The sequence below is a fragment of the Mytilus californianus genome, unplaced genomic scaffold (genome assembly GCF_021869535.1).
Source record: "Mytilus californianus isolate M0D057914Y unplaced genomic scaffold, xbMytCali1.0.p SCAF_7, whole genome shotgun sequence".
NCBI classification, from domain to species: domain Eukaryota; kingdom Metazoa; phylum Mollusca; class Bivalvia; order Mytilida; family Mytilidae; genus Mytilus; species Mytilus californianus.
In genome coordinates, this window is record NW_026262723.1 from 32,559,614 (window position 1) to 32,577,170 (window position 17,557).

Consider the following 17,557-nt stretch of genomic DNA (forward strand, 5'->3'; position numbering starts at 1 on the left):
AAAGACTTACTAAACTTGTGGATAACCAATTAAGTCACAGTCAATCTGTTTTCAGAGAAAAAAAAACAGAACTGTAGATAAAATTTCTAATAAATAAGTATTTACCTAAAAATAAAAATAAATATTATATAGATATAAATATTATGCATGTTGTAGATTTAAGAAGACATTTGACTCTGTATGGAGATATGCTCTTTTGTTCAAACATTAATACTTTTTTTAATATTACAAAAGGGGTAACGCAAGGTGACCACTGATTCCTATACTTTATTTAACTTACTAATTTCATTAATGATACGAAAGAGGTCTTGAATATAAATATCTCTGTTATCCTCTAAGACTCAAAACTGGGTTGCCTATTTTTTGTAGATGACTTATAAATATTATCCGAAACTTAAACTGGACTTCAACATGGTCTCAATAATTTAGCCATATAACATGTATACTCCGAAAAATAGCAGATAAAACTTCTGACTATTAAAAAGACAAAATTTATGATACTAAAATGGACTTAGTTTTTCTCTAGTTAACATTACATTCACTCTGTAGTTAAAAGTTTTAAAAATTTTAATAACATCCTAAAACTATCCTGAATGTGTACCAAACTTGGACAGAACCTTATTTGTGATCAAAAGCTGGCATCTTCCTGTATGAAATTTTACACCCGTCATTTAGGCGTAAATGAGACGTCATTTTATGAAAATTACAAGCGTAAAATATATATATAAGTAATATTGCTTTCCAGGGGTAAATGAGCAGTAATCCGGGCGTCAGTTAGACGGAATATGAGGCGAAATATGCAAATTAGTTACGCCCGTAAAATGCTTCTAGAAATTACGCCTACAAATATTACGCCTGGAAAAGACTTAATATGACGCCTGGAATAAAACTGACGCCAGAAAAAAAAATTATGCTTGGAATAAAAAAATTACGCCTGGAAAAAAAATTACGCCTGGAATAAAAAAAACTTACGCCTGGAAAAAAGTTATGCCTTGAATAGGAAAGAAAAAAAACCTGATTCACAAAAACAGTACCTTTTTTATTTTCAATAATGCCAGCTGATTTTCAAAAATAAATAATGAGATTTGAATGATGACAAATTAAATCATGATAATATACAAATTGTACAGATCATTGCCAGTTTTTCTTTAACAAAAGGGGTTAGTATACATTGGTCGTAAATATAAGATTTTTTCATGAATCAAAAATCCAAACATAACTACATACAAATGTCATAAAATATAAACAACAAATTTGAATTACAAATGTCATACAATAAAGGAATTATTAAATTTGAGTTTTTCCAACATTTTTGGACATATTTCAGATGAAAATGTCTCTTTTTGTCTAAATTATTTATCTCTTAAGTTTTTTGCTGGGTGTTTTAAGCTGTTTTCTGGCATAGCTTATCCTTTCTGTAATGGCATCGTTACGTAGTTGTTCTGTTGGTGTAGTATAGCTGTTTTTCTTGCACCAAACAATCACATAATCTGCAAAAAATAAATATTATTATTTGGTCTTTGTTTTATTCAAACCCAAGTATCAGTAAAAAAAATTTTGACCAAAAAAGTTATGACGTCTTATTCATAAAATTGCTTTTTGGCATTCATTATCAGCTTGATTACATTTAGCTAAGTCCTTGGCAAATCATGCAATTAAAGCATCAAATTGCATTTAAAAATTTAAAGAAAAAAAATCATGTTACCACCTTGTGAGATAAATATACTTAACATGTATGTGAATGTTTTATGGATTTTGCCACCAAGCTTTTTGTAAATTGAACCAGATCTCTGACACAAAACGCTGTTGTCTTATCTCATTAAAAAATGTCAAATACCCATTTCTCAAAAGGATTTTAAAATTCACTATATACAATGAATACATCAACAGTGCAATTTATCATGTTCAGATAATAGACAAAACAAAAAAATTAGAATCTTTTAGTTGAAAGCAATACTAATTATTTCGAGTCATACCTTTCAGTGTATTCACTGTTTTCCTTTTTAATGGCTGTCTGATGTCACCCTCCTTCTTTTTACCTATACCCTGTCCCCTGGAGTTTGCCATCTCTGGTACAGAAAACATGCTGGATAACAGCTTGTAACACAGTGTGTATCCCACCTTTTGAGACTTTTTGGCTGCGGATATGGCCTTTCTGAGTTCATCTTTATCAACCAGTATGTCATGGGATTCTAGTAATTTTACCTGTCAAAATAAGAGGTATATTTATGTTTTGTCAACCTTTTGACTGTAGTAAGATTAGGGAACAGATTAATACATGGCCTGTTCCATAGCGGCCCATACTGATTTTATAACACACCCCATATCAACTAGATCATATGAAGCCACATAGGGGTGATATTGATTTTCAGTCCGGTGTGAATTTATGGCTAGTTTATTTCCGCTCGTTACACTTGAGTAAAAACTGTCAAATTCATGCTAAGTATATGATGAAAAGTGATATATGCAGGCTATTCAATAGAAACATCTTAAATATCCTATAAACATATAATTATTCTCATTATAAAAGTAACTTGAGGAGATTATTTTAATTATTAAAACTTAAAAGGAACAAAAGCCTAATGTAAGCATTTCCTAGAAACTTTTATGGCAAACATATACCAAATAAACTCATGAAATCTTCATTTCTGCATAATTTTGAAATTATCAATAAGAGATAGCTCAACAAAAGTGTTTTTCCAATTGAAAGACCTTTCACAGGCAAAAAAGTGAAGAAAAAAAAAAGAACTTGGGTAAATTAAGACATACCATTTTCCCATCTTTGATTACATTCTCAGATAATTTTTCAGATCTCTGTGACACTGTTTCTGATGCAGTTGACTGGTGACTGTCAGAAATATCCATCTGGAAACACAGTAAATTAAAATTGTTATTTCTATTGTATATTGTAAGGACTTGAAGAGCGTATACTCTGAGTGAAACATAAAATATACATAATTAATAATGACCATACACATAATAATGTTTGTTTGATATATACCAGCAGCAAATTTAAATACATGTATATAAATACATTTGTACAAGTCTAAATTGAAAACAACTTTCAAACATATGAGTGCATTGGATAAAAACCACACACGTATAACAATTGTGGTTTTTATTCTACGCAATCATAGGTTTGAACAGTATTATCAATTTATACTAGTATATATATATATATTGATTTTCTGTCTTTCATATTTTTCTATGCAAAAATCAGGTTTTTTGGTTTTTTTTTTCTTGTTTACATGATTTTTTAAAAATTTTATCATGTTGGTCCCTTTTATAGCTTACTATACAGTACGGTTTAACTAAATCCTTAAGTCACAAGCTGATAATGTCTGTCTATAGAGACATTGGCAATAATACCACATCTTCTTTATTTATATATTGTGCATTTAATATGGTAATATGTTATATTAATTGTCAATCTACTGAAAGGTTTTAACCCCTTCCTATTTTTTGTCCATGCATATATTTCATTCCATTCATCTAAAACTATCAATATCTATGCTAAGATATTTTGCACATGAAAATGAAGTGAGTGCTTGACCAACACAATTGTACCATTAAATAATCTTAAACATTCTTTGTCCGATTGAAAAATTCAAAGTAAATCTATTTAAAGCATTACCAAAATTTGATATTATGCCACAAGCATCATTACAAAACCATGGGTAAAAAATGTGAGACTTATACTTGAAAAAAAATAATTGTCCACTTAAATTATCTAAGTGCAAAATGTATTCTTAAAAGAGAATTTTAAGTAAAAGACATACCTGTTGCCTGTCACTACTTTTCTTCTGTGTTACAGTTGTTATGTTGTTTTTTCTGGGAGATCTTCTCAGCGTCTCTGTTACTGTTGAAGTTGAAGGTTGACTTTCGTAACTACATGAAGCCGTTTCTATTGGGTATATCTGGAGAAATAAATTAACAAACACAATTGAATTTTATATACTCATGTTGCTGGTAATTGAACAATTTCTAAATTTGAATAAAAATTCTTTTCATACATTTTTGTTTATGCACAAACAAAATAAGGACTGAAACAAGAAAAAACAAGAGATTTTCAGGAGCTTTAATTTTTGAAAAGAAATATAATCTAGAAATACATTAATACTTCTGTCCCACTTAATGAAACAAAATCAATCTGAAAAATGAAAAGTGAGTACAGAATTATATTTTATACACTGTGATATACTGATATATAATCATGTATCTTTGGTGTACTGCATAGGTAAAGTTTCATTTGATTTACTCTATATGTTTAGGAAAAGTTGTGGTTACAGGTAAAACTGATTTAAATTAAAAAGAAATGTCAATTATCTCCCCTTATGAAGCATGGGACAAAATAACTTGTATATATTGACATATATGCACATCTCTTTAATGTAAGTTATAATTCAGACAAAAGATCATAGAAACAGAATAAACTGCTTTAAATGATAAAAATTCATTACTTTATGTAATATATTTAAATATTGAATTTTATAGTATTAGACTTGAACTTAACAAGTATTTACATTTTGTCTGTCTCCTTCTGTTGGTCTGTTGGGTTTTCTTGGAGAACGCCTTACTAACGGAGGAATATCTGATTCATTAAATGCACTAGTGTAATCATAGCTATCATCTATAAAGTTGCTAGCTGATGGTGAATCTTCCTGATGCATTATTTCTATGTTGTTTTGTCTGTCATCAACAGTACCAGTTAAGTTTATGTATTCCTATAAAATATTAAAACAACACAATGATTATGTTATCTTCATCTTGTATTTTCAGGAACATCTGGTCTTGCTGTCAAAATTTTTTTGAGTAAGATTATCATACTCAGAATTAAAATCAAATAATCAAAATACTAGATTATGTGTTTTGAGCACTGAGTTAAGTTTTAAGACTATAAGGCAATGTCTGTACAACATTTTTGAGAATTAAACTACTGGACACTGTAAAAAAAATCACTCTTGCTCACAGGTGTTGAGTGATTCACTGTAATTGCTGGTTATTTAGAGTGATTTAGTCTGGATTACAACTCTTTCATATACATTATTACCACTAAATATACAGAGTATATAGTACTGACTTTAATTGTTTAATTTTACAAAGTGTGACGTGGAGGGAGAGTCTCATTGGCAATCATACCACATCTTCTTATATCTTCATATCTTTCTCAATCACCAGCATGTGCTTGCTCATAAACATCCAGTAGATTTTCTTTTGCCCCCCCCCCCCTTTTCTAAATCATCTTATTTCCATAGAGATTTTGATTTCAAGCTGTCAATTCTTTAATTTTCCTGATGATTTTCACAAAATATAGCAAATAATGGAAATTTTAAGACTTTTTAAACTTGACACCTTTATATCTTCATATTTTAACCATAAATATCAGATATCAGAATCCAAATCTAATATATTACGATAACCAATAATTTTCATAGATATGACGATAAAAGAATCAGCAAATGTTTCTATACTAAAAGATTGTGTGATACATATACATGTACCTTCCTTTCGCTACATGGATGCTGTCTTGCAGACCAAGCTATCACTGCTTTCAGATAGTCCTGCACATCATTTCTTAACAAGCCTTTTATCACTGTTAAAACTTCAGCCGATGGCACTTTAATGAAATGGAAGCAGTGTATTGTATTAAATCGTTTCAGAATTTTTTTAAACCTTTATTGCATGTCATATAATTTTTTATTTTACTCCTAAAATAGCATATGTACAATACATCTGACTGATGTGTCAATCTATTTATTTTTTTTGATGCAATATTTCTTGTTTTAATGATGGTTTTGGTTGGACATTTTAATTGTTGAAATTTAAGAGTCAATATTCCACAACTGTCATGACTGTGGTTAGTAATGTATTGAGTCACTCAAATGTAAATGAAGATTTGAAAATAGTTCATCACTTTTATTGTTTTGGCATTTATAATAATAAGGGGTTAATAGACATTAGCACACATTAATGTATAATGTTAAGTTAAAAATTTGTCCATGCAAAATCTCAGGTTGAGATCTAATTATCATTATAAGTACATTTTGTAATGAAATAAATCATAGGTGGATCCAGGGGGGGGGGCATGGGGGGCCTGCCCCCCCCCCCCCCCTTTTGTGGGAAAATTTGGTTGATTATATATGGAATCACTGAAGCATGACTGGAGCAAGCCCCCCCCCCCCCCCCCACCCCCTTATTAAAAGTTCTGGGTCCGCCACTGTAAACTCAAATTAGTAGCAACTATCTCTTTAAATTAATAACTAAATTGTGTAATACAAATAATTCATAATAAAATGAATATGGGTAAATTATTAAGTTCACACATAGAAATTACATGCAGTATAGTTATAATTTTATCCCAAATTTATGTTTTAACTGTTTCGGTGGTGTCGAGTGGGGGAGTGCTTGGGTTCAAATACCAGCTTGTTCAAACCAAAGACTTTAAAAGTTGGTATTTGCTGCTTCTCCGCTAAGCACTTGGCATTAAGATGTAAGAGCAAGTACTGATTTTTTTTTTAAACATGAAAAATTCAATTGTTTTTAATATTAAATTTTAAATTTAAGAATTTTAAATTTATTTAAATCATTAAGATTAATTACCTGGGATTACACATGTATTTGTAACAGTTGCATCAGAAGATGCCACATGTGCAGGAATCTCATCACAAACAGCGTTCATGGCATTTGTACATACTTTCCATGTTGATGTTAAATTAACATGGACAGGCAGCATGATGTTTGGTTGAACATCCATATTGTTTTGACCCACGACGTCACTTGATAATGCTGTTGGTAAGTGTGGGAGTGCTTGGGTTCAAATACCAGCTTGTTCAAACCAAAGACTTTAAAAGTTGGTATTTGCTGCTTCTCCGCTAAGCACTTGGCATTAAGATGTAAGAGCAAGTACTGATTTTTTTTTTAAACATGAAAAATTCAATTGTTTTTAATATTAAATTTTAAATTTAAGAATTTTAAATTTATTTAAATCATTAAGATTAATTACCTGGGATTACACATGTATTTGTAACAGCTGCATCAGAAGATGCTACATGTGCAGGAATCTCATCACAAACAGCGTTCATGGCATTTGTACATACTTTCCATGTTGATGTTAAATCAACATGGACAGGCAGCATGATGTTTGGTTGAACATTCACATTGTTTTGACCCACGACGTCACTTGATAATGCTGTTGGTAAGTCTGGCACTTGTGTTGGTTCTTTCTCTGCTTCTTGGTTACTGTTGCTGTCATCCAGTCATCCACAGAAAACTGATGCAGCAAGTCAGAACCAGCTTCTTTCAGTATTAGCTGCCCAACTTGCTGCAGGGTGGCCGTTTCACTTTTTTTCTTTGTGGTTTTTTCAGAGACTGTTATTTTCTTTTTTGTCTGGTCCTTGTCTTTTTTTTCTTTTTCTACCTTATCCTTTTTCTTTTTCTTTTGACTTAATTCTTCATCCTGTTTTTCTTTTTCTACCTTATCCTTTTTCTTATTCTTGGGACTTAATTCCTCATCCTGTTTTTCACTTTGTACTACTTTGTCGGTTTTTGTTCTTTTCCTCTTTCCTTTGACATTGTCACCCGAGTCGAAAGTGAAAAGTTCTTCTGGTGGGCTCTGGTTGTCTCCTTGAACTGGCAATTTGCCTTTTATAATGGCAGTGTAGGCTTTATTAGCAAATGTGTCCAAATATGCTTTATCTGAATGTAAAAAAAGTTTATTTTTATCACTTAGTGCTAATAATTAGTTTATATGTTGTGTTTTTACAAGTATTTACAGCTTGACATGTTAATTGTATAAACACCTGTCTACTGTTAACAATGATTAAAAACCCAGTATATAATGCCCTCAAGATGGCACTTATTTTGTTGGTTTTTGTGTTGAACGATTGCTGTCTCATTGAAGTATATTCCACATCTTCATATTTCAATAATAGTTGCAAAGTCCCTTACATAACATTTCTCTCCTCAGCTCAACCCCCTACCCATGACGATCAATGCATATTAAAAACCAAAAAAAATAAAATAATAAAATGCTCCGCTGGGCGCAGCTTGATACGACTACAGAGGTCGAACCCTGAACAGTTGAGGCAAGTATGGACACAACATTCAAGCTTGATACAGCACTGAATTTGGATTGTGATTAAATATTTGACACAGCATAGGTTTCCGACACAGAATGAATGTGGTCTATATAAGAACTTAATTTTTTTAAATTTACCTATTCAAACCATATCATTATTATTTGCTTTTATATATAAATCAGAAATAACCAATTTAAAATGGAAAATTTTAAAGAAAAAAAAATCCCTCCCCCAAATTTTTTGAACCCCCTTATGATTCATCATCCCCAAACTCAATCCCAGCCCTCCCTTTGTGGTATGGTACCTTGCAGTAAAATTTCAGAGAGATCCATACACTCGAACACAAGTTATTGTCTGGAAACTAGAAAAATGCTTGTTTTTAGGCCCCTTTTTGGACCCAAATTCCTAAACGTTTAGGGCAATTACCCCCAAACTCAAACCCAGCTTTCCCTTTGTGATATGGAATCTTGTAGTACAATATCATAAAGGTCCATACACTAACACACAAGTTATCAATTGTCCTGAAACTAGAAAAATGCTTGTTTTTGCCCCTTTTTGGCCCCTAATTCCTAAAATTTTGAAGCAATTACCCCAAAAATCAATCCCGGCCTTCCCTTTGTGGTATGGTACATTGCAGTACAATTTCAGAGAGATCCATACACTTGAACATAAGTTATTGTCTGGAAACTAGAAAAAATGCTTATTTTTGGCCCCTTATTCCTAAACGTTTTGGGCAATTGTCCTAAAACTCAATTCCAGCTTTCCCTTTGTGATATGGAACCTTGTAGTACAATTTCAGAATGATCCATACACTTACACACAAGTTATTATCATGAAACTAGAAAAATGCTTGTTCTTTGCCCCTTTTTTGGCCCCTAATTCCTAAAATTTTGAGGCAATTACCCCGAAAATCAATCCCAGCATTCCCTTTGTGATATGGAACCTTGTGGTACAATGTCAGAGAGATCCATACACTAACACACAAGTTGTGTCTGGAAGTTACAAAAATGCTCATTTTTGGCCCCTAATTCCTTAACTGTTGCTACCATAACCCTAAAAATCAATCCCAACCTTCCTTTTGTGGTATTGAACCTTATGGTAAAATTTCATAGAGATCCATTCACTTAAACTAAAGTTAGAGTGCGAAAACCAATGTGTCTTCGGACGACGACGACGACGACGCCAACGTCATACCAATATACGACCGCAAAACCGCAAAATATTTTTTGCGGACGTATAAAAATGAAGTACAACAATGACATGTACAATGTAACAAAAAAGTGAATGTTTTTAGAATTATTCATGATATTATTAATGTGTGTATGTCTCTGATAAACCATAAGAGATTGTTCAGGGTAATTAATAAAAAAAAAAACTATCAAAATCCAAAAGACTTAACCATGTTAATTGTCGTAAATTACAGTTAAATGTATCAGGTTTAGAAAATCGATTTTGTTTGCCAAACCTCAGTAGCCAGTGCTGCGAGGTCATCATCATGATCAGAGAATTTAACTTGAACAAATTGTTCAAAGAATAATAAATATGCCGTTTTATATACAGGTATACGTATAATATATATAGAACAAAGTGTTCAAAGAATAAAAAAAAAATGCCGTTTTATACTCGGGTATACGTTTGATTTGTGACATAATATAGATCATATATGGACGATGTAACAATCCCAAGATCGATACAAAACCAAGTGGAGAAAATTTCGTATTTATGCATTGCTTGTTTAAACATGTTAAACGATCTTTCCTTTAGAGTCAATCATCCAAAAAATAATTTTTCATGTCCTATTTTTCAATTTACGCGAGATCTGACCATTCTGAAACCATTTTTAAAAACTATTAGGATCACTCTAACTCATAACCGTCAGCGGACTATACATGGTTTCCAACTCGACTTCGGTATTTCCTTCAAAATATAACTTTAAATTTCTTCTCAAACGATAAATGCAGCTTCCAAAGCAAAATTTTAATGGCGTGGGATATCAGATAACAAGCGACCTCTTCGGACGTGTGAGGTCCATTGAGGGTACAGCATCTGAGATTATTATTTTTATAATTTTATATGGTGTAAATTATAAATTGCTGACTGATAATTACATGAAAAATTTCAAACATGATAAATTTAAGAAATTAAATACATTTCAAAACAGAGTTTTCCATAGTTACATAGGGATAAACGTCTTTCAAAATACGAGTTTTTCGGCTTAAAATAAACTCTTTGGTACCTTGGTAAAAACAGGCGAAGAAGTCGATATATCATGCTGTGTCGGACTGTCCTAACAGTATCATTAATGTAAATATCAAAACAAACATGGCATCTAACAAAATCAAGAAAAAAAGAAAAAGGGGACCTTATAGGAAATACGATGTTTCAAATTTGTCATTTGAGGAAAATGCTGCAGTGGAAAATCTCGAGTTTCATCTGGAATATGATCAGAACAATGGTGATAATGCTAATTTAACTCTTAGTCTTGATGCTGATGTTTTTGTGGCTCCAGAGACCATGCAGAATAAACACGACAAAGAAGAAAAGGCAGAGGAAGTCCCTGAACTATACGTACATAAACAAAATGGCAACGAAAGATTTGAAATGGTGAGATAACTTTCTTTTAACTAAAATGTATTTAATACTTTACAGAATATTTTTTACTTTCAGACATTCAAAAGATTGAAATTCTATTGTTCAACAGATTTTTTTTTATATTACTTGCTGTCTCTGTCCACGAGCAAGTAATCTTTACCTCAATGTACACGATTTTTTAAAATCATATTTATACCCGGATATATTTCACCGCTACTGTTCCGAATATTGTATATGACCGGAAGTAAGAAATTGTTCGAAGATGTCAATCGGAACAACTCGGCCTTTCTGGTTGCACGAAGAAATTGTACTGCGTAGCGAGAATGGCCGAGTAGTTACGATTGCGAAGATGTTTGTCAACTTCCCCCCCCCCCCCCCCCCCCTGTTTGTAGGTCTGTAGTGACTCTGATGATGTTATCCAGGACTCTCATACAATTGAATTCCAAGAAGAGGATGTACTCACATCAGAGAGGGCATCTTGCGATCCAGAAGAGGATATGTCTGACCTGACATTAGACCAATCAAACAATGATTTTGATAATTTTATGAGCATCAATGATGAAGAAGAAATGCATCTTTATAGTGACGATTCTGACATTGAAATAGACAATACTATAGGTAATAATTCTTCTGAAAAATGGCAATAAAGAGAATTCAGATACTTTTGATGAAAATATGGAGCCGGAGCCTTTGTATCCTGGAGCATCTGCTACAGTTGGTGCATTTATGCTGCTGATTTTTTGCATGAAGCATAATCTTGTTGGAGATGGCATTTTACAGCTTCTAAATATAATAGCTTTCATTCTTCCCCCTGGACATCAACTTTGTACAAGTCTTATTTGAATACAAGAAGTATTTTCAGAATCTAAAAAATCCTATACGGAAACACTTTTATGGCAATCATTGTCTTGGAATGATCATAAACGAAAATGTGCTGGTTTGTCCTTATCCAGGATGCAACAAAACATTAACTAAAGATATGAAGCGCAAAATCTTTTTGCACAACAAGGATTCTATGACAAATTACAAAATCGATTTACTAGTTCGAAGACAACTGATGGTGCCACTTACAAAGACATATCAGATGGATATTTATATCAATTATACAGTGAAAATGATGGACCTTTAAGTCAGCCAGAAAATATTTCCTTTACCTTTAACACTGATGGTGCTCCAGTCTTTAAAAGTAGTAAAGTTTCTGTTTGGCCATTATTTTTGGTGATCAATGAACTTCCATACAAACTACGGATGATGAAAGAAAATATGATTTTAGCTGGTCTTTGGTTTGGTAACCAAAAACCATCCATGAGCACTTTCCTTTCACCTTTCATAGATTCATTCAAAAAGTTAAACAATGGTATTAATTGTTTCTCTCCAGAGCGAGGAAACTTTATAAGCAAAGCTTATTTACTATGTGGTACTGCTGACCTACCTGCAAGGTGTATGTTATGTAATGGTGTACAATACAATGGAAGTTATTCATGTTGGAAATGTATGCAGAAAGGTGAGACAGCAAAAAGTGGGAAAGGACATGCACATGTTTTTCCATTTATTCAAGACAATCCCAAAGGTCCACAAAGATGCAGAGAAAATGTCATTGAAGATTCAAGAAATGCTTTACAAAATATGGAAAACAAATCAAAAGTCATTGCAGTGAATGGAATTAAAGGTCCATCGTGGCTAACATTTTCCCCATTGTTTAATATAATAGATGGAATAGCTATAGATTATATGCACGGTGTATTATTAGGTGTAATGAAATTAATGCTAAAATTATGGTTTTCCCCACAACTCAAGAACAAGGTTTTCAGTATTCATAATCACATTGCTGATGTTGATAAAAAAAAAACTGCAAAGTATTCGCCCAACATTGAATATAACTCGTTTACCTAGGTCCATTGAAAATGATTTGAAATACTGGAAAGCTAATGAATATAGATCATTTGTATTGTATTATAGCCTTCCTGTTTTACATGGTACACTTGACAATACTAGGTTTAATCATTTTGCTCTTCTTGTAAATGCTTTACATATTCTTTTAAAGAATGGTTCAACTAAAAATGAAATTATGAGAGCCGAATCATTCTTGATGGAATTTAATTCTTATTTTGAGCAATTGTATGATATATGTTATATGACTTTAAATGTTCATCAGCTTGTTCATCTGGCAGATAGTGTTAAATGTCTAGGACCATTATATACTCATAGTTGTTTTTCCTTTGAAGATAAAAATGGTTACTTGTTAAAAATGATTCGTTGAACTCAAAATATTGACAATCAAATAATTACTGGTGTATCTTTTGTGCAAAAAATTCCTGAACTAAAGCTAAAATTCATTGTCGAGGGAACTGAATTGGACAAACTGTACAAATCAATTGAACTCCCAAATATCTTAAAAAGAGGGGAAATGATTACACAAGGAATTTATATTTTGGGAAGTATTAAAATGAGAACACTAACAAAACATGCATTTGATGCATTATGTAAATTTTTGGATTTTGCACCGCCAAATGATTATTTTGCACCCTTCAAACGAATTGAAATGAATGATAACTTAGTTTATGGTATGGAATATGCAAGAATGACTAAAAGAGATAATTCAGCCATTATGTTTAAACACAATGAAAAAGTATGTTTTGGAAGAGTGTGCTTTTTTGTTAGACTAGATTGTATAGAGCAGAGAGCAAACACAGTTGTAGCATATACTGAATGTTCAAAGTGTGCAAATTGTTCTGACCATAGTGGTATTTTGTCCGTCAAGAAGACTGAAATTACACAATGTGTACCTATTATGAACATTATTGAGAGTTGTATGTATGTATCATCAGAGGGTTCAAAAACATCTTATATTTGTCGCTTTCCAAATAGGCTAGAGTCTGACTGATATTTATTTAAATAATTATGTACACAGTCACATGACTTAGTCACTAATAATCACATACAGTACATTTTTATATTTGTTGTACATGTATGTACATGTTGGAAATTAAAAAATATTTTACATGTAAGATTTTTTGCATGATTTTTGATCGTGACCATGTAAATACTTTTGATCCTTTGTCTATTGGGGCTAAGCTAAGGCATAAAGTTAATACCCTCATTCATTTGTAGTGTTGAAAGTTCACATGAAAGAATTTTAGAGAAATACAAAATGTATATGATAACTTTATTTTTTTTTAATATTCAAATAGCAAGTTTATAATTAGTAATGAAGATGGTTAGTCTCCAATATTTGTCATGTACAAATGTAACATTTTAATTCAAAGTTGTTTTATCAAAGATAATAGATATAATAGATACATGTATAAACTCAGTAAGTTATAATATTTTAATATATTTCTTTTTGTTTGACAATAGAGATTACCTGGTGTACATGTTAGTTACATGTATAAGTTATACATATATATCCAAATGGTTAGCTTAGTTGTAAAACTAGTTACTAGTATTGTTATTATGGATTTAAATATATTAGTTATATATGCACGTGAAATCCTTTGGCGGTTTAAAGGGTGGGGTTCCGTTATTTTATATACAAAAATTGTTGAGGTTTCAGTTCATCAAAAGTGCTCACAGTAACTACAACGTACAGTTTATTGTCATATACATGGTTATGATTATGGATCATATAGAGTTTTAGTTCATTTATATATCTCCCCAACCGCCTCTGATCCATTGGGCACATGTTGGAGCGTAGAAACACAAATGTGATGAACACATACATGTGCCAATTAACATATTGCTTATATGCCTATAGCTAAAAACAGTAATGTGTAAACATGGTGTATGGCTGAAGTTACATGGAATTTAAAAAAATTAAAACTGCTATAATGGCACTAAAGAACCACTTTTATAACATTTGTAAAACATGCAAAAGGTTATAACAAGTGCGTGTTATCTTGTGTCTCTGAGAAAGTCGTTTCTACTTAATTAACTACACATATCAAACTATACAGTACTTTATTGTCAGTGCGTGTCTGCAGAGTCGAATACTGATCAAACCCTTTTCTGCATGTTATCATAAGTGTGTTTTTTTTATGTGTGTCTGTAAATTTGTATTCTGTCTAAAAAATGTATAACATGTATAATATTAATCACATTTAAAAGGTTTATCACAAGTATGTAATGTCATGTGTGTCTGTAAGTGACCGTTTTGACTAAACCCTTTACCACATACATCACATTTAAAAGGTTTTTCACCAGTATGTATTCTCATGTGTTTTTGTAAGTGACAATTCTGAATTAAAACTTTACCACATATATCACAGTTGAAAGGTCTTTCACCAGTGTGTGTTGTTGTGTGTCTCTTCAGGCACAAACTGGTAGTAAACCTTCTCACACATACATCACATTTATACGGTTTATCACCAGTATGTATTCTCATGTGAGTTGTTAAGTGCTGTTTCTTACTATACCTTTTCTCACATAAATCACATTTATACAGTTTATTGTCGTGACCAGTATGTATTCTCATATGTCTCATTATATCGCATTTTTTTCTAAACCCATTACCACATACATCACATTTGAAAGGTCTTTCACCAGTGTGTGTTGTTGTGTGGTTCTTCAAGTACCATTTGTTTACCACACACCCCACATTTATAAGATTTATCACCTGTATGTGTTCTCATGTGGCGCTGTATACTACTAAGCTGGCTACAACTTAAGTCCGATCAAGGGAGACAATCAAAGAAGTAGCTGATGTTCCGTTGCACGATCTTTCATTTGTTTCTGAACAGACGTCTTCCATTTTCATTTGTGTAAGTTACTTCGAGTCTGACAAATAGAAAATAATGATAAGAACAAGTTTAATAACTGTTAAATCAGCTTTATATTCAAAGGTGAATTATTACAATTAGCATTTTATGTCCAATTTAAAGAAAATACCCCAAAACACGAAGAAAGTCATATCAAGTCCCATTGCACAAATATTAGGAAAACAATAGTTCCAATAAGTACAGACCAGTCTCTCTGATTGTCTTGCAAACATGCTTAATGCTCTGAGGCATAATGCAACTTTAAATGAAAAACTTACTAAAACTGTGGATGACCAATTAGGTCAAAGACTTACTAAAATTGTGGATAATTAATTAAGTCACAGTGATCTGTTTTCAGAGAACAACAACCTAAAAAACCCGGTATTTTTGCGGTATAATTTTCAATTTCAAACAAAATAATGTTGTATATTTTATTAAAATAGTACAAATCACATGCAGGCATTTATAATTGACATAATTGTTTCTGATTGTATAATAATCTTCCAACTACGGACTCAGAGAGGGTGCGTAATGGCCTCGCTTTTACAGGAAAATATATCTTCTTTGCAAGAAATTTTTTATAACATATATATTAAATTTGAGTTAAATCCGCCACTGCAAAGAATTAACTGTTACCTGATTTATTTCTCAGACGTTCCATAGGTATCAATTTGTGCATATGGCAAAATTTGGGGTAATTTGCTAATTTGCATAGCGGCCATTTTGCCTTATCATGACGGCAGCCATTACAATAGGATTATATAAGCCCTTTTAATAAAAATGCCAATATGCAAATACCTATGTCGAATGAACAATTTGTTCGCATATAGGTGAATTGTACATGTTTTTAGGCTTCTGTCCGTGTACAAATGGACATTATCTACTCTGAAATCTTTCGGCCTTTTTAGTTTAAAAATCGGAAGCGTAACCATTGTGTAATTGCTATATAAGATCAAATAAAATGACGTAAAATCGTAAAATAGCAAGATTCAAAACAGAAATACACATGCAAGAAGATATTGTTCATGATTTGTTCGCATATAGGGAAACACCTTGTAGGTTGAATTTTAAAGTGAAATAACTTTTAACTTACCTGCTTTCTTAAGTTTTCGGCCAAATTCTTTTAAAAACATGATGATTTCAACCTTCCCATTTCGTAAAAAGTCAAATTTTAAGCTTTTTCCCTTAGAATTACACAGCATTTTTGTAAATATCCGCCAAAGGAAGTTTTTAAAGATACATTAGTTCTAGATACATGACGGAAAAGGACTGGATTATCCGCAAATCTATAATAAATTATATTTTCAATCTTAAGCTAAGGGAAGTAATTTGATCAAAAGGGACAAAGTCACGTGGTGCAAATGATTTAAATAAAGTACCTTTGATTTTGCCATATGGGTTATCGGCCTTTGCTACCATTAGTAGCAAAAGTTGTGAACTCGTTCGAAAAATTGCTTATTTTGAGGGTTTATTTATCTCTACATCAAGTAACTTGTAAGTCTATAATGTTATTTTAAAGGCATTATTTAAATCGATGTCAATATAGACACCTAGGCTATAATTATAGCAAGAATACTCAATAAATATGCGTGTTACCTGGATTGTGTCGTGTCTATCTATATAAATGTATGAAACGCAAGGGCTGTACGACAAAAGTAAAAATACATACAAATTGCCGAAAAAAACAGATCAGCGATATCGGCATCACTAGTCTTTTCTATGATTTTTAATATGTGTTTGTAAACACGTTTATTCTGTTTATTTGTTTAATTGTCTTCAATTAAAATAATATTTTTTTATGTTTTCAGATATCTACATGATCCCAGTGGCGGATCCAGAAATTTACATAAGTGGGGGCCCACTGACTGCCTAAGAGGGGGCCCACTCCGGTCATGCTTCAGTGATTCCCTATGTCAGTAACCAATTTTTCTCAGAAAAGGGGGGGCGGGCCCCTGGGCCCCCTCTCAATCCGCCTCTGCCTCCTACATATATGTGATACATGACCAGACTGTAAGGCGTACACGTCAATTAAAAAAAAAACAAAAACAAATGTCGAAATACAGACCTTCTTATGCAGGCAACATTTAAATGCAAGTCTCGAGGACGACCATGTTTTTGGCTGCTTTGTCTTAA

At 32.1% G+C, this 17,557-nt stretch overlaps 1 protein-coding gene across 4 annotated transcripts; it reads right to left on the bottom strand.

The window, feature by feature from the left end:
* Positions 1-1,026: 1,026 nt before the first annotated feature.
* On the bottom strand, positions 1,027-17,035 carry LOC127708929 (uncharacterized). Of its 4 annotated transcripts, XM_052214119.1 has the most exons (10): positions 17,021-17,035; positions 15,283-15,443; positions 7,475-7,695; positions 7,004-7,417; positions 5,502-5,617; positions 4,524-4,724; positions 3,780-3,917; positions 2,770-2,865; positions 1,977-2,205; positions 1,027-1,490 (listed from the first exon to the last, which is right to left on the bottom strand). In XM_052214119.1, the coding sequence occupies exons 4-10, from the start codon at positions 7,134-7,136 to the stop codon at positions 1,357-1,359; spliced, it is 1,047 nt and encodes a 348-aa protein (XP_052070079.1). In that variant the 5' UTR covers positions 7,137-7,417; positions 7,475-7,695; positions 15,283-15,443; positions 17,021-17,035; the 3' UTR covers positions 1,027-1,356. The 4 variants fall into 4 exon arrangements, with proteins under 4 accessions (XP_052070079.1, XP_052070077.1, XP_052070078.1 ...); XM_052214117.1 differs by having other exon boundaries at positions 7,004-7,695; XM_052214118.1 differs by lacking the exons at positions 15,283-15,443; positions 17,021-17,035 and having other exon boundaries at positions 7,004-7,855.
* Positions 17,036-17,557: the final 522 nt, after the last annotated feature.

Bases quoted from the DNA above. Each gene is read 5' to 3' on its own strand.
- LOC127708929 (XM_052214116.1), bottom strand. From the start codon at position 6,754: ATGGATGTTCAACCAAACATCATGCTGCCTGTCCATGTTAATTTAACA. The intron at 3,918-4,523 runs GTAAATACTTGT...TTATTTCTCCAG, and splicing joins CAGAAGGAGACAGACAAAAT to ATATACCCAATAGAAACGGC. The intron at 2,206-2,769 runs GTATGTCTTAAT...TTATTTTGACAG, and splicing joins TAATCAAAGATGGGAAAATG to GTAAAATTACTAGAATCCCA.